The sequence below is a fragment of the Exophiala aquamarina genome, assembly GCF_000709125.1.
Source record: "Exophiala aquamarina CBS 119918 chromosome Unknown aczIA-supercont1.15, whole genome shotgun sequence".
NCBI classification, from domain to species: Eukaryota; Fungi; Ascomycota; class Eurotiomycetes; order Chaetothyriales; family Herpotrichiellaceae; genus Exophiala; species Exophiala aquamarina.
In genome coordinates, this window is record NW_013550573.1 from 308,048 (window position 1) to 326,976 (window position 18,929).

The 18,929-nt window shown below is 51.4% G+C and overlaps 8 protein-coding genes across 8 annotated transcripts; 3 read left to right on the forward strand and 5 right to left on the reverse strand.

Moving 5' to 3' along the window:
* Positions 1-150: 150 nt before the first annotated feature.
* A1O9_10895 (uncharacterized protein) lies at positions 151-1,925 on the reverse strand (the record flags this gene model as incomplete). Its single annotated transcript, XM_013400123.1, has 2 exons — positions 151-418; positions 478-1,925. 2 exons carry the CDS (start codon positions 1,923-1,925, stop codon positions 151-153), a joined length of 1,716 nt encoding a protein of 571 aa, XP_013255577.1.
* Positions 1,926-2,246: 321 nt separating this feature from the next.
* A1O9_10896 (uncharacterized protein) lies at positions 2,247-3,436 on the reverse strand (the record flags this gene model as incomplete). The annotated part of the gene is made up of 4 exons (XM_013400124.1): positions 2,247-2,583; positions 2,719-2,984; positions 3,048-3,195; positions 3,315-3,436. 4 exons carry the CDS (start codon positions 3,434-3,436, stop codon positions 2,247-2,249), a joined length of 873 nt encoding a protein of 290 aa, XP_013255578.1.
* Positions 3,437-4,559: 1,123 nt separating this feature from the next.
* A1O9_10897 (uncharacterized protein) lies at positions 4,560-6,120 on the forward strand (the record flags this gene model as incomplete). Its single annotated transcript, XM_013400125.1, has 4 exons — positions 4,560-4,876; positions 4,953-5,047; positions 5,120-5,708; positions 5,796-6,120. 4 exons carry the CDS (start codon positions 4,560-4,562, stop codon positions 6,118-6,120), a joined length of 1,326 nt encoding a protein of 441 aa, XP_013255579.1.
* A 349-nt stretch (positions 6,121-6,469) lies between these two features.
* Positions 6,470-7,545, reverse strand: A1O9_10898 (uncharacterized protein; the record flags this gene model as incomplete). The annotated part of the gene is made up of 4 exons (XM_013400126.1): positions 6,470-6,799; positions 6,855-7,185; positions 7,242-7,410; positions 7,461-7,545. 4 exons carry the CDS (start codon positions 7,543-7,545, stop codon positions 6,470-6,472), a joined length of 915 nt encoding a protein of 304 aa, XP_013255580.1.
* A 1,949-nt stretch (positions 7,546-9,494) lies between these two features.
* A1O9_10899 (uncharacterized protein) lies at positions 9,495-11,261 on the forward strand (the record flags this gene model as incomplete). The annotated part of the gene is made up of 3 exons (XM_013400127.1): positions 9,495-9,849; positions 9,900-10,386; positions 10,442-11,261. 3 exons carry the CDS (start codon positions 9,495-9,497, stop codon positions 11,259-11,261), a joined length of 1,662 nt encoding a protein of 553 aa, XP_013255581.1.
* A 99-nt stretch (positions 11,262-11,360) lies between these two features.
* Positions 11,361-12,157, reverse strand: A1O9_10900 (uncharacterized protein). The gene is made up of 2 exons (XM_013400128.1): positions 11,747-12,157; positions 11,361-11,692 (listed from the first exon to the last, which is right to left on the reverse strand). Exons 1-2 carry the CDS (start codon positions 11,930-11,932, stop codon positions 11,471-11,473), a joined length of 408 nt encoding a protein of 135 aa, XP_013255582.1. The 5' UTR covers positions 11,933-12,157; the 3' UTR covers positions 11,361-11,470.
* Positions 12,158-12,761: 604 nt separating this feature from the next.
* A1O9_10901 (uncharacterized protein) lies at positions 12,762-13,370 on the forward strand (the record flags this gene model as incomplete). Its single annotated transcript, XM_013400129.1, has 1 exon — positions 12,762-13,370. The coding sequence occupies one exon, from the start codon at positions 12,762-12,764 to the stop codon at positions 13,368-13,370; it is 609 nt and encodes a 202-aa protein (XP_013255583.1).
* A 3,036-nt stretch (positions 13,371-16,406) lies between these two features.
* Positions 16,407-17,933, reverse strand: A1O9_10902 (uncharacterized protein; the record flags this gene model as incomplete). Its single annotated transcript, XM_013400130.1, has 1 exon — positions 16,407-17,933. The coding sequence occupies one exon, from the start codon at positions 17,931-17,933 to the stop codon at positions 16,407-16,409; it is 1,527 nt and encodes a 508-aa protein (XP_013255584.1).
* Between the last annotated feature and the right edge of the window lie 996 nt (positions 17,934-18,929).

The window sequence follows — 18,929 nt, forward strand, 5'->3', positions numbered from 1 at the left end:
GCCTTAAACGGCCAATCGTTTGGGGGCCATTTCCCATCAATAAATTATATATCTTTTACATATGATACACAGCTCTAGGGTCGGTAGGAGAGTGGAGGGGTGTCTCTATGATTCACGGGCCTTGTTCCTCTTGTTCCTCTTCCTCATTGCTCATTTGGTCCCAAACAAACGGTCCCAGATACCCGCCGAGGCGTTCTTCTTGAGGGCCTCCCTTTTTCGCTTCTGATTGTTGCTCCACCAGAGAGCACTAACAATCCCTACAACCATACCAAAAAGGTGGTCCACGTAGGCGATGGTCTTGGTCGGACGGAGTGCCCCAACCAACTGCATGGCACCCAGACATGTCAGTAGAACACCACCGCTGAGGTTGAGCTGCTCAGTCCATTCCCTAGGTAGGAAGATGATCGAGAATTTATTCCTGCCAGCAGTGTTAGCTGCCCATAGGCTTCTGAAGTATTAAATGGAAAGATTACTCACTCTGAATGAAGTGTAAGATATGCAGACACGACGCCAAAGACACCTCCACTGGCTCCCAGCGTCGTCGTGACGAATACCTTCTGGACCGAGTATCGTGCTAGACTTACGAAGCCTCCGATCAGACCAGATGAGAGAAAAATGGCCAGGAAAGCGCCTCTCCCGACTTCTTCATGCAAAGGAAGTCCAAAAATGGCCAACGGGATCATGTTCATTGCCAGATGCGAGAGTGTCTGGTGGCTGAACATGCTTCCGAGGAGACTCAAGGCGTACGGGTAGCCAGGGACAGTGATGAAAAATTTGTTGAGAAGCTTCCAACATCCTGGCCATCTCCAGGCGAAGAAAACCGTGATATTGAGGCCAATAATCGTGCTGATAGTTGCCCAAGATAATGACACAGTAGGCATGAAGCGCTCCGACTGCTTCGGTCGCTCCCAGTACTGCGACAAGAGGTAGCAGCCCGACGTCAGCACCGAGACGAGAATGAACGACGGCATGAGCCGCCTGAGGGCCGACTGCTGCGCGATCTCCGGCGAGTCCATGGTCAACTTGGACTGTGCTCGGTTCCTCGCCTTCAGCCTCCACTTCTCAAACTCATTCGGTGGTCTCACTTCCTGTGTAGAGGTAAGACCTTGGTCCGGCCGCTGTGCAAGCGCTGTAGTCTGCTCTTCCCGAGCCTTGGCCTGTTGTATATCGATCTGCTCTTGCATTTCTCGTTCTTCTCTCTCCGCTTCCGCCAGGTTCTCGGCCCGCATTCGATCCAGTTCACTCCGACCGTAGACATCGCCATCTCTCTCGCTCAGCTCGGCGTGGTAGTGGCCACTTTGGGGGCCACGGTATAAGCCCAGGTCTTGCCCTCTTTGCATTAACTCCGACGGATTGTCCTTCTCCTCGGGGTCCTCTTCTCTTTCAATCCGCGCCAGTATGGCCGCGTCTTCGTCAATAGGAAACGCGTCCCGGAGAAACTGGAGACCGTCCTCCACTGCATGTGGGTAATCTTCCAGCTCTGTTTCCAGGTCTGGAGGCAGTGGGAGATCTAACGTTCCGTCTGTACGCCGTCCGTGCAAGACTCGTAGCAGGCGATTTCCTAACCTTTTGGAAGGGGGATCCCGACCAAAGATGGCTTCAAGTTCTATTTTGTCAATTTCCCCATCTTCGAATTTCAAGCCCCGCTCAGTCTTGTTATTTGCGCCATAGGGTTTGAGAATCTGCAGCGCAGTAGATGTGCGGAAGCTGACTGGGGTGGATTGGGAGAAGGTTCGCCGCTGGAACTCATTAACGCTCAGATGAGATGCAGGATCGTACCATCGAGGTCTTATATAGAGACGCCGCAGGATCGACGCGGGTGAAGAGAAGGAAAAGGGTTGGAATGTTCGAGTTGGAAGTTGAAATGATGAGAGGTGCAAGCAGTTGCTTGCTGAGCGCAATACTACCGTTCCGGCATTGTGCATCGCCTCTATCGGGCCACAACCCGTAAAAACTTCACCGTGCGCAACGGTGTTGGTCCTGATAAACTCAAGATAGTGGTCACTTTGTTGCTCTGGCAAAAAATACGAATAAATCTATGACATGGCGATGTCAGGTGATGGCTGATCACGTGAATTATTATTTTTGGTTAATGAAGCAAGTCGAAGATTCGCCAGTTTGTCTTGCCCTCTGGAATAATCTCTCATTCAACTTCGTTTCTTCTAATTACCTAACAATGTTCTGGATATAGAATAATCATCTGCCCGAATTACATCGCATCATTGGGCTACCTAGTCTGGTATGCTTCAATCATAACTCTTTCCCATATACTTGGCCGCCACGTCCTTGTCATGCCCAAATACCAACTTCGCATCAAACAACCTCTGCAGCCTTTGAATCATCTTCAGTGATTTGATCCAGGCGTTATGGTCACGCGCAAGCCAGCCGTGCGGATGGCTCAGCTCGTAGTTCTCGGCAATGTGAAACTGATCTGTCGTCCAGATCCAAGTCCCGCTGTTCTCCAGATTTAGCTGCATCACCACAAGGCCAGGTGTGTGTCCAGGGCTATGGTGTAGTGTGATGCCTTGGTACAGGTCCAGGTGGTCTTCGGTGAAAGTTTGCCATTTCAATTTGTCGAGGCTCCTGCGAACGGTCGAGCTGTCAGTACTCTTTCGGGGCTATGTATGGAATAGAGGACGACTTGGTACCGCCTCAGCTGGGAACAGTCGTGCGCCGCGGCATGAGCAAACTGACTTATTCAGTGGCAGTGAGACTTACATATAGCCTGGTAGATAGACGCCAAGGTCAGCACCGGTAGCAACAGCCCAGCAAGCATGCTTGAACTCCTCTTCATGCACATAAATTGGTACGTCAGTACCCATGAAATGCTCAAGCCCGCCAGCATGGTCTAAATGTAAGTGACCAATGACAACCGCTTTAACGTCTTTGATGTCGTTGCCAGTTGCTTTGATCGCCGCAGGGAGCTTCTGACTCTCCCCGTAGCTGGTTCGAGGGAAGACGTCTGTCAAGGGAGCGCCCCACGCCTGTATATCGCAACGTCGTTATTGGGAGTTCTGTATCATGGATGCGGCAGGGGATCAGATCACCACTTCCAAATCCTCTGCACAACCCGTCTCGAAGAGAATCAGACCAACACCCGGATATTCAATGAGAGCGGCGAGAATGATCAGGTCGCGCCTTTTGTTCTCTGGGTTCTTGTCGCTCAGAGTACTGGTGTTGCCGCCACGGAGGAGCCTAGATCCAAACAATCATGCGGTCAATTCTGTGCTTTGAGGATCCTGGGTCATGTTATGCTCAAACCCACCGATGGGCTGGCATAGCCATTTGGTAATGGAGCCGATATTAGAACTCACCAACCCTCGTCTGCTTGTAGAGTTCCCAGGTCCAGGAAGTGCATTTTTGTCCCAGCAGGGCATTTGAAAGCCGGCACTCCTGCTTTCGCGAACAGCGTTGAAAGATCCGATGATGACGCCATAGCTTAGTGCCTGATATCGAGAGTGTATGTCAATCGATGGTTTGATCTCCAACTCGTTCTGTGGAATATGGATTGATAGCACAATACAGACCTAGTTGCTTCAACCAAGGTATACCTGAGGTGTGACAGCGGCTTTCCTGACAATTCGGTCTGACGTTTTGATGTTGTGATTTAAGCTCGGGAGTGGTTTCAGGTAACTTCTATAATACCGTGGTTCTGGTGGCTGAGACCCCTCCTCTTAACTCAAGCTTGGATTCAATGATATCGTCCATTGACACTAGTTCCAAGGTGCAATCCAGGCGGGGTAGGGCAGCCGGATTAGAAAGCTTCCACAGCAATTGTGCACTCGCGCCTCGCCATGCCCGCACTCAGGCGAAGAATCTGAGAGGGGTTCCGGATACGATTCCCAAAAAGCTGCTTCCATGCCACCGAGGAATTGGAAGTCCCCTCTCGGTTAAAGCTTGTTTGGGCCAGATGGTATGGTGGTTCCCCTTTGGAAAGACACCAACGAATCATTTCGCAAGTGATTTGGAGACAGAGCGGAGCTGCGAATGCTAGGCGGAAACCTGTCGTTAACTGAATTGCTCTGTCGTTGGTGGCCTCAGCATTGATTATAATGTAGTCCATTCTGATGCGGAGTATGAATCCACAATACGTCGGAGATCAAATCCCGCGGGTTCCAGTCGACCAAATCAACCCAGATCGGATGTGCACACAAACCGAACAACCGAGTGCATGAAGGGAGGTGCTGCCATTACCACACATCGGGGTCATACTATCAATATGCTATCAAGGACTAGGATTCTCCAGCTTCCAAGGTCTTGGTTCGTGGAGAAGGAATCCGTATGTTTATGCGACCCCTTCAGTTGGTCGAGCTTCCCCGCATCAACAACGAAGCAGGGGAAATGAGCCATGCACTCCACCTTGTGGAGAGACCAAGTCCCTAGGTACAAGAGAAGTTCAATTGAACTCACGGTGGACCGCGACTCTAGAAAGTACACAGTGGCGGTGTTTGTAAGTAGAGCCGACTTGACCATCGTTGGCATCGACGAGCGCAACACCGAGATAGTCCGTAAGCGTTATCATATCCCCTGAACGCCTCAGCCTTGCCAGCATCGCCACAATGGCAGCCACTAATCAACAAATTGTTGTTTCGCGCGGGATCTTTCACGGGCTGCCAACCTTTCCCGAGACTCCCGAGCTCACAGGTCTGACCGCAATCATCACCGGTGCGAATGGAATCTCAGGCTACCACATGCTGAAAGTGCTCGCCGCGGCGCCTGAGCGATGGAAGAAGATCTACTGCCTGTCTCGACGATCCCCACCCGATTATTTCTTCTCAGACCTCGGGGACGGGGCGAGTCGCGTCGAGCACATCTGCGCGGATTTTCTCACTGAACCTGCTGATCTAGCGAAGAGTCTGGGGAAGATCTCGACTGTGTGAGTTGCAGTTGCCCGTCTCTCGCCTACTAAGGGGCAATCTTGAATGCCTAGCGGTCTGATGCGATGTGTTCAGTGATTATGCCTTCTTTTTCTCGTACATGCAGCCGACGCAAAAGGGCAATATCCTAGGAATGTGGTCAAATGCAGACGCGCTTGCCGAAGTCAACTGTAAGCTCATAACTGGGTTCCTGTTCCCCTTCTCTGTCAGGTCAGTAACTGACTAATCGGATCTTCTATCAGCTTCTCTCCTCCGCAATTTCCTGGGAGCCCTAGAGCTAGCCTCACTCAAACCGCGCCGCGTTCTGCTCCAGACTGGCGCAAAGCACTACGGATTCCACATGGGACCGGCCACGAGCCCCTCGTTCGAAACCGACTCTAGAGTGCTCCTGGAGAACAACTTCTACTACCCACAGGAAGACATGCTGTTCGAGTACAGCAAGCGCAACGGCGCGGAATGGAACGTCGTGCGGCCTTCGTACATCATCGGTGCCGTGCGAGATAATCTTCTGAACCACATGGTTGGACTGGCAGTTTTTGCCTCGGTCCAGGCGCACCTTGGACAGCCGCTCCCATTTCCAGGCGATTACACGGCATGGGATAGAGAGTACTGCCAGAGCAGCGCTTTGTTGAATGCGTATCTGGAGGAGTGGGCCGTGTTAAGTCCGAACACGGGGAACGAAGCGTTCAATGCCCAGGACGGGCTCCCTTTCACCTGGGGCCGCTTCTGGCCATACCTGGCCAAGTGGTATGGGACGACTTTTGCGCCGCCGGAAATCGACGCCAGTAAATACCGTGAGACTGTCTCTAGGCATGACCAGAATCCACGAGGGTGAGTTTCCGTTTCCGTTTCCGTTTCTTAGCGGTGGTGCAGTGGCTCGGGTGGAGTGGGGAGCTAACATGCGTTGTCAATCTCAAGATACGGACCTCCAGGTGTGACACGCTCGACATTCTCACTACTCGAGTGGTCAGAATCCCCGCAAGTCGTCGAAGCATGGAACGAGCTGAGCGGGAAGCATGGGCTCCTGCTCGACCCATTCAAGGATCGGGCGCAGATCTTCGGGATGACAGACAGCGCCGTGATTGGTGGATGGGCATTATCTCTAAGTGTGCGAAAGGCGAGGAAACTGGGTTTCCTGGGGAACGTCGACTCCTATGAGAGTGCCTTTCATTGCCTGAAGGATCTGGCAAGATTGAAGGTGTCGCCTCCGCTGGCGACGCACGAATACGAAGAGGCCATTTGAAGGGGGGAGGGGTAGTACAATGCATTGATTACATCGAGCCGTTTTGCGGAATTTTTGCACAATATCATAATGCCTCACCAAAGCTTGACGGTTGTTGCTTTATCCCACGGTGAAACAAGGTAAAAACAGTAAGAGAGCGCAATTGCAACGACCATCTCGCGGACGAGAACGACTAGTATTATGTACAGATCACTAGATGTGGTATGTTATACATACAAGGCGTGTGGACTTCACATCCACATCCCAAGGGTTCCCTTGGGGCGTACTTTCACTGTACTCGGCTTTGGGATGGTTTCGGGCTTCTCAACACCGAGGCGAAGATTTAAACCTTTTCTGGGGGACCGTCGTTTTACACTTTGACTATTTCTAGAGTGTCTCCTCCACACCCTGAGATATTGTTGAAGTACCATAGATGATCATCGATACTGTTCCCCAAGGTACCCTGATTGCCCTTGAAGTTGACAACCCCACTTGAGACTTGGATATCGTTCGGGGTGACAGCAGCCCCAGTTGCCGAGGTAATCCAATATTCAGGAGAGACATGGGCGTATCCGAAACCATAGCCTGGAAGTTTGGGGACGACGTCTTGTGCGTGTGTGACGCGAAAGTTGGCAGTTGTTTGCGCTGTGACGAAGGTTGCCAGTGCAGCGTTCCCTACCATTGGTGAACCATATGTGTACTGCCAAATGTTCGTTAGTGAGTTGAGAGCGGATCGCTTGAAGGGGCGGAAATACCAGATCAATGGTATAGCCAGCCGTTCTCAGGTCGGCGGCAGCGAGCGTCGCAAGTGCTCCTCCGAGAGAGTGGCCAGTGGCAATGATTTTGTAACTCGGATATGTGGCCCGAGCATCGTCAACGGCGCCTTGGACTTGAGATTTGACACCGCTCCACGAGTCAAGCCAGCCAGCATGTGCAAAGCAGCCGTTGCAGACCGACCAGGGGACCAAGACAAAATTCAAATTAGCGATGAAGTTTAGAACGCTCCTCGAACCTCGGAAAGATATGACGATCAAATTGTTCGTATGATCTAGAGCCACGAAGCCAGTAGAATCAGAGATTCCGACACTATCTGAGGTCAGCAATCTTCTGTCTTGGGAGGCTTGGATCAGACTGCATCGTACTTTTGAAACTCTACAATGGATTGGGCACCAGCAGTTTGCACGAGTGGACAATTCCCGGCCTCACAAGTGATTGCTGTCGAAGAACCCGGTGAGTTGTTGGCTGGACAATATGCTGCTGCCGAATACTGCTCGAAGAATGAGAGCTGGGTTAAAAGATCCTGGGAGACCGCTATTTCGGTTAGGCCAGAACTCGTATCAAAGCTCTGATGACCACTGTACCTCTGGCCTCAATCGAGAGCGGTAGGGCAGCAATGGGGTTCAAAAATAGGGAAATGAATGTGGTAAGAATGAGAAGGAAAGCCATGGTGTTGATAGTGACGCAAATATCAGAATGAGTGACTGGTTGTTTGAAATGAATGGATGTCTAACGGCAAGACAAATGCAAAGAAAGCGATTCAAACGAAAGGCTGACGCTGCTAGGAACGTCTGGGTGAGGGCTGAGGGATCCTGATCTTGAGAAGGTGAAGGCGGCTCATGGTTCATATATGATATCGCAGTTGCCTCCAGACTTCCACTTCCGCCCTCCACAGATCAAGCTGGAGAAGAGGAGAAACATCAAGGATGTCCTTGTCTCGACTGTGTGAATCCCCCACAGATACAACGCAGTCCCATTGAAGCTAATGCAGGAGTATTCTGTCTTTCCCAAGTACATTCCCTACCAACAGCGGGACCTGCATGAGGGTTTTGCAGAATGTAATTTTGGTCTGTCAACAACGGCAGGTACGCTTCCGAATCCATCAGGCTCAGTGTCGTCGGAGCGGGCGAAGATATCCACTTCCAGTAAATGAGCCGCGCAAGTCGAGCGTGATGAAGCTTTTTAACCTCGGCCAACAAGGCTTCAGACATGGAGAATGCAAGCATATGATCGAGAGCCGACCTGGGGCAGCATCGCGTAGGGAGTTGTTGGACGAGAATGCTCCATGGGATAAAAAGAGGCGCGAGATGAAATGAGCTGCGGAGATTTTGGCGACAAATCAGAGTTTACAGGGCATAGCAGTGCCTGGAGCGTCTAATCCCAGAATAGATTAGTTACAACGGTGGGGGAAGGAGCAGCCACGTACTGTGCATTCACAACTTGCGATACGCGTGCCTTCCCCCATACAACTGTCAATCTCTTGCTTCAAGTTCAAGTTGCTGGGAGATGGCCTTGAAACTCCCACTCTTCTCTTGACCTTATCAGTACTCACCTTTTTCCTGCCTCACCGTTGTGCTTCATATTCTCAAGCTGTTAGACAAGGCATTCGGTGTGTTCTGGGCACCAAGAACCTTCAACCACCACGCCTTTAACCCCTGCACGGCTATTGCCAACCGACTCGGGCTTCCACCCAGAATAGGCATGACCAATTCAATAAATCCTTGCATGAGATTGGATCTACATATTGGCAGCACACTGACGAGATTCTGTGATGGGATGAAGATCTTGAGGGAACTCATCTGTTCTTGACCTTGCTGTGAACACAATCCAGCTTCGCCAGGCAAAAACAAAATGCTTGAGAGGCCGAGCAAACATTTTCTAAGCGGCTTAGGTCACTTTCGAACTCATTTTCCAAACTAGAGTGTTGGTCCTCCGCTTCGCGCCCTTGCAGAAGATCAACCGCACCTCTAAATGGATCAGTCAACGATCTAGAAGTCTGTTCAACTCTCCATCGGCTCATTCTATCTATCCTCAACCAGCTATGTGCTTACATAGGCCCAATGGACTGCTGTAGTTCATTCCACAGTGCTCCATACCGACCACCCAGCCACCATGCAGATTATGGAGATTACTCAGCATTTTGGCTATTATCTGACCCTCCAAATCAGGAAGGGGTGCTGTCCGCAGCCGTAGTCACAGACCACACTATGCGTTTCAACTCGCCAACAACATTTATTTCAATCCTTTTAAAGGTAATGATGATTAATCTATGTCGCGACGGCCATGGTGCTGGCATGGAGTTATCTTCCAATGCCTGAATGAATATTTCTCTCTACCTCCCTCAGGTACTCAGCATCTAAGGTAGGGAGGTTTGGGGAGGAATCATTGCTTCCATCTGGGGTACGGAGACTTTATTAATAGCTTGGGCGAGGTCACCTAAGCTGACCCGGGTTAGCGCAGACATCCATCGTCGCAATTCCGCACGGTAGACTGGTAGCCGCTTCGATCAACCCTTTGACTCCTATGATTTCAACTTAGACCTCTGACGGTTCTTCAAACTCATAATTTTCTATGCCTCATGCATTCCACTCAGTCGTAAATTTGCATTCTTGGTCAAGATGGGTGACCACGAGGGGGAAAGACTCTTCCATTTTGTGTCCATGCCTATGCGAAATCCTTCAGCCAAGACAAAAGGTGACCAGGACCTGCGAATGTCCCAAGCCAGATCTCATGCTGCAAGGATCACCCATATGCGAAGGAGGAAGAAGGCTAGGAAGGTAAATGAGGGCAGATCTCTCGATGATGAGCAAATCGGAGCAATCATGGAATTAAACATGGTAACAAAAGATGGAGCTCTCAAGACCGAGTACTCACCAAGCCCCCTGTCCCTCCTGGGCCAGCACAAAGTCGACCCATTTGAATCATATCCGACTGGACCGCTCCCGCCCTATCTACGTCGTTGTCTCGAATATGGTAAGCTTTTGAAACTCTATGCCAGAACATTGAGAACTTACAAATTCTAGTGTACGAGTGCGTCCATCCAACTTTGATATCTTCAACAAGGGAGTCGGACATAGCGACGATCAAAATCTCTTGGAGACGAATTGGGCTTGAATGGCCACTAATGTACCATCTTCAGGTTGCTGGAGCTGCAAACATTGTGAGAGCAGATGCCAGGAATTCATCATTACCCAACGACGTGGAAATTTTGCGCCTCAAACATCAAAATCAGGGCTTAGCTCTTTTGATGACTGCGCTCAAAAATCTTCAAGGGCCGGCCTCGGACGCGCTTCTCATGGCAATGGTTATGGCAGGCATGCTTACAGACCCTAGCCCTTCGCAAATTCCCGAACTATACCGAGCGTCACCTCTAGCAACCGCCCAGTATTTGAATGTCTATGCGAGATTAACGATGGTGCCGGCGACAATGCAGAGCATGTTACAGTCAGTCGTCCAGCGAGGTGGTATCAAAAACATCCGTGATTATGGAATGGTATCTATCCTGCAATTGTCTGCTCAATCCTTCTCTCGCTTTTGGTTTCTGCTAACAAAAGTCTTTGGATAGCGCCGATTTGCAAGCTAGTTCTCGTCTGGGCATACCACCTGCGTTTTCCTGGGTGTACCCGAACTCTACGAGCTTGTGCGCAAGACAGTGTGATCTCGACCAGGCTGCCATGGATATGCTGAGGGTCTTGGGAACTGGATTTAAATATATCCAATTCATCGATCAAGATCTCGCAGGCGCACTCGAAGCTATAGAAGATGTCACCGTTGCTTTAGACTTGTTCCAACGGTGCAAAGCAATTGCATTCAGCCTTCTTGACGTTGCAGATGCTGCAAACGAGGCACAGCACACGCTACTGTCAGTTAACCCTCCACCTACGATGGGGACAAGCGAAATGGATTGCCTGCGTGAGATCTGTCGATGGACTGCACTCATCTACAATGACATGGTAATTTTTCCCCTTCCGGCAACTACAGAGACCAAGCCAAGGCTCTCAAATGCATTACGTATTGCGATCGAGAACTACGAATTTCTTGGCAGCAAGTACCTGAACACATCTACAGAAGTGATGAAGGCTACCAATCATTCTGATTTGATCCTTTGGGCCTCTATGCTCGGAGCCATGGCAGCGGAGCTCACCGTGAACAGGACGTGGTATATCCAGAAACTTGGCCAATATCTTTCTCAATCGCCGTACAGGCATACCTGGTCAGACTTTCGCAAACTGATGTCTACATTCCTCTGGTGGGACTACATTTTTGATGAGCCAGGCCAGAAATTGTGGTGGGAAGGCTGTATGTCTATGAATACACCCCAGGATCGGATCAATCTGGATGCGTGCCAGCTAGACTCTGAATTTGACCCAAAGGGTCAATCATGATGATGGTGGACTATTTATTCATCGTTCATGCTTTGTTCACAAATGCCGCGACAGGTGGGCATTTGATGTCCAGAGTCACTTGAACGAATCTGGAGTGCAACTCGAGGCCACTCTGACAGCCTCCACAATTCTTTCCACAAAGATGCATGGCTGACTGAGAAACGGTGGGTGTCCTGCCGTACATCTCAGTCTTGCACTCTCGATCCAGACTATTTCACCATGGCTTCCTGAAGCCAAAGAGGAAGCGCCTGGTCATTCTCACAATACAAGGAGCTGACAGTGATCTCAGTATAGGCTCTTTTTGTCAAAGGGGTCTTCTGAGCAATTACGGTGTGATGTTGCAATTTCAAAGCCCAGAATGTTTGCTCGGAGGGGGATAAATCGTTGTAGAAGTCATGCTCTGGATTGTTCGGGTTGCAACTTCCGTCGGTCTAAGAATACACTCTGTCAGATGAAGTATGGGGTGACGTTGGTCTTGAGCCTACCTCTGCTTTGATAAACGGCGCCAGTTCTCCCCCAAGGGCAGTGCACAAATGATGTCCCAGCGGCAAGATGAATGCGCAGACATACATGAGACCGATGACTCCACCCTGCAGGCCATACTTTGATCTCTCAGCCCGACCCAGACCAGCCGCGGCCTCTGATCCGACCAGACCTCCGTAGGAATGCATCACAACAAATACCTTTGATCTATCCTCAACCTAAAGGTCTAACTCGGCTCGAACCTGGACGGCATCATCATACAAAGTCGCCACTGGGGGAATCGCACCGGTCGATGGTTGCTTGGGACAGATGACTGTATGATTCAAAGCCTCAAGCCGTTCCTTTGCGACCTCGAAATACTGAGGACTATGCCACGCCCCATGCATGATATAAATCAGCGGCTTGGCATCCATCGGTCAGATTGTGAAATCTTGCATGGCCTTCGAGGTTCAAGAGAATGGATCAATTTGGCCAAACACGGTCATATTTATACGGTTCACTCCTTGCCAGCCCTGCCTTTGCGTCAGAGGAGATACCTGGTCTCGCAACCATCTCTGGATGGTAGATTAATAGAATCTGACTTTCCAGATTATGTTTCGCAGAACCAGACGGCTAATAGCCCCCGAGAACACCGTTTCATCTTTTCTTCCTCGTTATCTCACTCTCTGCCTGCTGTGTATCTATGAATTCGCCTGAAGTGGATGTGATGATCTGGTGGGACGAAACAATCACCGAAAATTCCATAACAAATCCAAAACAGGGTGCAGGAGCTGCAGGCCACGGCGTGTCAAAAGTGACGAGACAAAGCCGACATGCAAACGGTGTCAATTCGGGAAGCGGTCTTGTGGATGGTACGAGCCGCCAAAGACATGGCTTTTCGAACCCACCTCCATCTTGGTCCTTGCGACAGATCCCCAGGAGCGGCGAGCGATTCAATTCTTTAACGAACAAACGAGCCCCATTCTCGCTGCATTCTCTACATTTACGCAACGCTTTTGGGATTCTTTCATTAGAAAGATGGCGCTTGCCGAACCGGCCGTCCGCTGTATGACCATAGCACTTGCAACCAGACAGGAGGCTGCTAGCTGCTCCCCTGATGATGTGCATGGCCTTTCCCGTTTACAATCTAATGCATTCTCTTCGGCACTTCATTTGCTGGTCCACCCGCAACCGGAAATTAGCACTCTAGCAGTATTGATGTCCTGCTTCCTCTTCGTCGGGTACGAAGCATTCCAGGATCCAATGGAGATGACACCCCCAAGCGTCAAGCATCTAGGAGCGGGGCTCCGTATACTTGAGGATCGATCCACAATGGCCTTCTTGCCATCTACTAGCTCTTGTGCGGAGGCTGTCCACCTCTATCTTGAGCCAATGTACCTGCAGCTGGAAATGATGCTGTCCATGCTCATGACGCCAAGAGCGATGTACCGCCGACGCAACATGAATGAAGATCTCGAACAGCCCAAGCTATCCCGCCGTTTTCAGCACCTTGTTGCTGCGCGTGTTGCACTTTACAGAATATGCCGATGGCATTTTGTCTTCCGGGCCCAGGAAGTGAACGAATGGACTCGCAAAAGCCCGCGTTTCTTACCGTACGATCGCTATTTTTGGAATGGCACAGATTGATCATGCTATACAACGATGCCTTATCACCAACGGATCTGGCGCAGAAGCATGGCTTACTTAGTATGGTCTCGCACTGGCGTATATACATGGTGTTCGTTAGTTCATTCTGCATCGGAGCTACCAGGCACAGTGCCTGGTTCGGGTTCAACATACCTGCCAAATGGTGGCCGCCTAGAGACCAGCCTCGTAGATCTGATGGATCCGGAACGTGTCAGAATCACATTCATTGTGGACCGCCAGACGCTGCCAATATTAGAAGTTTGTGACTGGAGTGACTGCGGTCTACTGTGTGAGCCTGCATTGAGAATATGGCCGACTGCCGAAATCAGAAAGCTCGCAGACGGTAGAGGCTTAGTAGGATTGGTGATTTCGCCTTGATCTGTGGGTTCGCGTGCTAGGAGTCTCCGCTGGAAACTGCCATCAATGCTGTCTATATCAACATTGAAGCAGGTGAGAGACCTCTAGCACTGTCCGACCCCTCTTCTGCAGAGGAAACGCTTGCTCACTTGCACCTCTTAACGTAGATTCGTTGCTAGACTTTTGGTACTGACAGATGTGCGTTGGCAAGTAGTTCTCGCCGCAGCTCGCTTCTATACACGACTGCTCTCTCCTTGGACCTCGAGAGTGTCCTCATCGATACCGATACGTATACCAGCAAAGCCGTTGAGATGTATTCAAGCACCCACTTCCCAGCACCATCGACATCATCTCACCTGTTTCGATTTTGCTACGCTGCACGCCGCTCCATGTTCTGGCTTAATGAGGGTGTCTGCCGCCCTGAGGACGTCGGCGGTCCCTGGCATTCATTGCATCGAGGTCTCCCGCTGGTGGAACACCTCTGCCACCCTCGCCGTCGCCACGTCTTCCATCATCGCCCGAATCACTGCTGTGATTGTCGTTCTCGCTCTCACCACCTTCACCACCGCTGCCACCAGAGCCCATTCCTCGCCATCCCTCCCCTAGTTCCGCAATGCCAATCGGAATCGCCACGAAACCGAAGCCCCCCATACCGGGAAATCCTATCGCCATCTGTCCTCCCATTCCACAATATCCCATGCCAAAGCCGCCGGGTCCTCCCATTTCTCTGGGTCCCATGACGAAGCCTCCTCGTCCTCCCCTTCCTCCGAGTCCACCCCTAGGAGGTCGGGCCATTCCGCGGCCGCCCCGTCCCATAGGACCCATCAGTTCCGGAATCCCCATGCCCATTCCAGGAAAGCCCATCCGGGGCGGCCCTCCCCAGGGAAATTCCATGTCCATAGGGTCTCCTCGTCCAACCCCAGCTGCCTCAGGTGGCGGACGAAAGCGACGTCCAAAGAGACCACACAAGCCACCTTGTCGGCCTCCTTGTCGGCCTCCTATCGTACCACTCCCCTGGCCACCGCCTCGACCTAACCCTCCAATTGGACCATCGCGCTGTGAATCATAGTCAAATTCATGCACATACTCATATGTGCCATCGTCTAAATGATTCTCATAGCTATTGTGGAAGGGTGCAAACGCTGGGTCATCATGAAATTGCCGCATTTGCTCATTCATATTGAACGGCCAGTCAGGCATCCCTCCGAATCCCCAGTTGTTGATGTTGCCACTACCACTACCACTGTCACGACCCGGTCCTCCACCTCCTCGAAGGACGGTGGCGGATGCTGCGGATCTGGAACTCTCAGACTTCTGTTGTTTCCGTTCTTGTTGCTGCTGCCGCACTGCTTCTCGCGACCGAAAAGCGTTGGCGAAGCGCACCCGGTCGTGTTCCATGGCTTCGTCAGTCAAAAAGCCGATTGTTGGTGTGTCCGAGTCGTTGGAAGCGAATGGGTCAGCCTTCGAAGCCGGTGGCCGTTCAATGGTTCCCGACTGCGCGTCTCTGCGCGTCCATGCCGAGCTTCTGAGGGATGCTGAAATACTCTTGACCCGCGCAAGACCCCTCAAGAACGTCGACGTCGATATCATCTCTCTTGCCGCATCTTGATGATCCAATACGATCCGATGCTTTGGGTCCTCGAGCTGCTTGGCAGGTTCACTTTCCGGCGACTCGCGCGCAGCATTATTTCCGAGCATTGCTGGTAACATATTGGTTTCTTCCCCCTTCGGCGCGCTCTCTTCAATATGAGTCTCTGGCTTCTCAGGTTCTGTACTTCGCTCTGGTGGGAGAGAACAATCCTCTGCCCGTCCTGCCAGAGGGTCAGGATAGTCTTCCGTGAAGTGAATATGGTGCTTCTCAGGATCTCGCAACCGAATGGAGATGTCATTGCAGGGCTGCTTGCCAAGTGCCGGGTTCTGTCGTGGGCTCTTTAGTAGACGCCTGCGTTGCCGGATCGTGGGCTGCAGCTGCTTTGAGCCCTCGATCGATACGGTATTCTTCGCCCGGGCGTCATCTTTTGACGTCTTCTTGGGTTTGGTGCCGAATTTGCCCAGGGACAGGTCGAGTTTGCTCTCCTCGAAATCGATGTCTACCCCGAAAGGTCCAGCAGAGGCTGCGCCGTCTTTGTGCTCCTGCTCACTGCTGCGTTGCGGCGGTATGTCTGCCACTCGGAGCGCGTACATCTCTCTGCAGGCTTCAGTAATTGTCGTCTTGAATCAGTGGCAAGCTTGATATTGGTGTAATATAGAGGTGTGCCGAAGAAGAGGGCAAGGAGTCTGGGTGCAGTTGAAGACTCTAGGCTATTTGGTTGGATATATGTATGGAAGGGCGACTGAGGGTGATTGCGAGATATGTAGTAATATAGGAAGAATCGATGTGGATATTAGCAGCAAAGAAAGAAATATATAGTCGCCATAGAGCACGGACTAGAAACATCTTGAAATCGTAGTTTCAACACAGTGAAACATTTGGGTTGCAGTGGTGAAAAGTATGATTAATGAGTGAAGGAATCAACATCAGATATCGAAATCACTTCGGCCGTTTGCGTGAAGAGCGTCTGCATTCTCCATTTGATTCTCGAACTCACGGCGCTGGTAATCGTCACATAACTCGTGACTGCCGGCCAAACGGGATTTGATTGCATTCCTCATCTTTAGCTACTAGTAGAGTACGGTGTATCAAACGCTGATTGTCTTGAAAACACCGAATCCCACACCGCCGGTGACCATGACGGTGCCAGGCATTTGCGGATGCCAATGCAATTCCTTCCCATCCTCGACGTGGTGAATGAACAGCAGCTGTGGAGGCACCTTCTCGGCGCCCTCGCCCAAGCCCATTCCAGTCTCTTTACCGTATTCCTCATCGTCGAGCTCGACGGCCAGGTCCCACAGCGTCGTGGTATTATCCGCACATGCGACTGCCACCACACTGTCGTCCGAGGGGTGCCACTCGATCGATGTGATAGGCTTCTTGTGGAAGTGGAAGTCCGCCACGGGGCTCGGACGCAGTTGCGAGTCAGACGCAGGCCCTGTTTGCGGTTTCCATTGCCGCAAGTCCCACACAGCCCAGCGGCCGTCGTCCGCGCCGGTGGCCAGCAGGTGGAAGGTCTGTTTCGACCAGGACATCACGTTGACGTCGGTGTCACTGATCTTGACGTCCACGGCGGGCTTGCGGCTCTTGCTGCGCACGTCCCACACCTTCACCGTGCCGTCGGAGCTTGCGGACGAAAAGACGAATTTTTCGTTCGGCGACCACTGGAGCTCTTCTACTGCGTCGGTGTGGCCCATGAAAGGTCGCGTGTCGGTGGCCCAGCCCCCGCCTTCGGTGCGCTGCGTGTTGAAGATCTGGCCCGCGTTGTCGCCAGAAAGGAGTCGGCCGTTGGGGTGTGATGAGGCTGGCGCCCAGTCCAGTGCGTAGCCCTCCGTCTTGTGCATGCGAAGAGTGCTGAGGGGCTTGGATGCGTTGGGTGGCAGGGTGAAGCCCGGGGTTGAGAGTGATTGGAGGTATGGAGAGACATCGTGGATTAGAATTTGGCCATTCTCGAGCGAACTCGCTGTGAGCGTTTGTGGTATTTGGCTGAGGTCGTTGGATGTAGATGACGGCTGGAATGCCCGTATCCTGTTGGTGGTGCTGGGCAGTGGTATCGACCTGGATTCCAGGATTGGATCTGAAGTATCGTCATCGTCATCACTGTCGCTGTCCGAATCTGTCTGGTCGCCTCGGTCCATCTTGGAAAGACTGCTGAGTCTGAAAACGTACAACTCATTCTCTTTTGCCCGTGCTGATTCAGCTTGAGTTCCGCCAACCGCATACAATGTCCTAGGATATTGCTTGCGTTGGCTTCCTAGGTTATCTGGTACAATATCGAAAGACAGGCACGGCCACGTCGTCGACATAACGTGGAGCATTTCATAGGTGGAGGGGTCGGGCGTCAGAGACATGCCTGGTTGTAGTATTGATCGGCCCGGTATGAATGTCTGTTCTTTAGAATCCACATCCATGACATCTCTTGACTCTTCTGCTTCTCTTTCTGCGTCTGGCCGTCCATCTACACCAGCCTCCATCACCTCGTCCTCCGAGTCGAATTCATCCTCGTACGGATCTTCGTAGTCGATCGCAGGCTTCTCATCGTCGCCAGGCTCGGGGCGTTGGCCACTTTTAAGAGACTCAATGGACTCCTCGTTGTCAGCTATGCGTTTCGACATGTTGTGGATGTGGCCTCGACTTGGCTCTAGAGTGTGAAATTTCCAGCCGCGGCGAGGCTTGTGCAGCGAAACCATTAATATGTTTCCCCCACAAAATTTATTTTGGTCGATAAGAGAGACAATTAGGTCGGCTCTTGCCTATCAGCACGTGTTACGCGATCCTTGGCACAGCCTTGCCGCGTTTCTCGAATTAGATGGGAGTGGAGGATGAGCCTCTCGAAGTTGCCAAACCAGTCACCAATAGTATGTAAAATTCACTGATTAGATACCGAAGGTGATTGCATTTCTCTGACCCTCTTAGGTGCACTAATCAGATTACGATGCCCAGCAAAAGAGGGATATCATTCAGGGCTCACGTGACGTTCACCTTTGTGCAATTCACTTCACCGTAATTAAGTGGTTCAATGTGAACCATATTTGAACCCCCCTTTCTCTTCGCCTTGGACCCATGGTCACGAGAATATGCATCGGCGAATACGAAGATCATGTTCAGTATCAGCGCTGTTTTCATGGCCCTCTAGATATCTCGAGGCTTTACGGAAGTGGATGACGCTGTCAGAGTCAAGGCAAGATAAGGTAAGAGTACGAGATGGCCAAAGACGTCAGATATTTCTCGAACATGGATACGTGGCGTCCAGCATCAGGATTGAATGTTTATGATCTGTCCAACTATCGATTTCATGAAGGACACACATCTACAGCTGTCTTATCCGGACGAGGTTGCGAATCAAGCATCTGCGACATCAGGCGCATCCAGCATTGGTGTAGTCTGCTAGTTTCTATGATTTGGAATTCCTGATGTCCACCAAACACAAACACACACCATTGGTATTTCGTCCGCCGCTCGTCCCGACCTCGTCCTGATCTCGTACTCCGCTCGTACATGGACTTTCTTCGAGTTCAGCAATGCCCAGCACTGTTTACCAGTACAGCCTCGCCCGCCTTGTCGCACGTGCGAGTTCGTACACTTTTACGGCTTCGTGGGGGGGCCGGGCT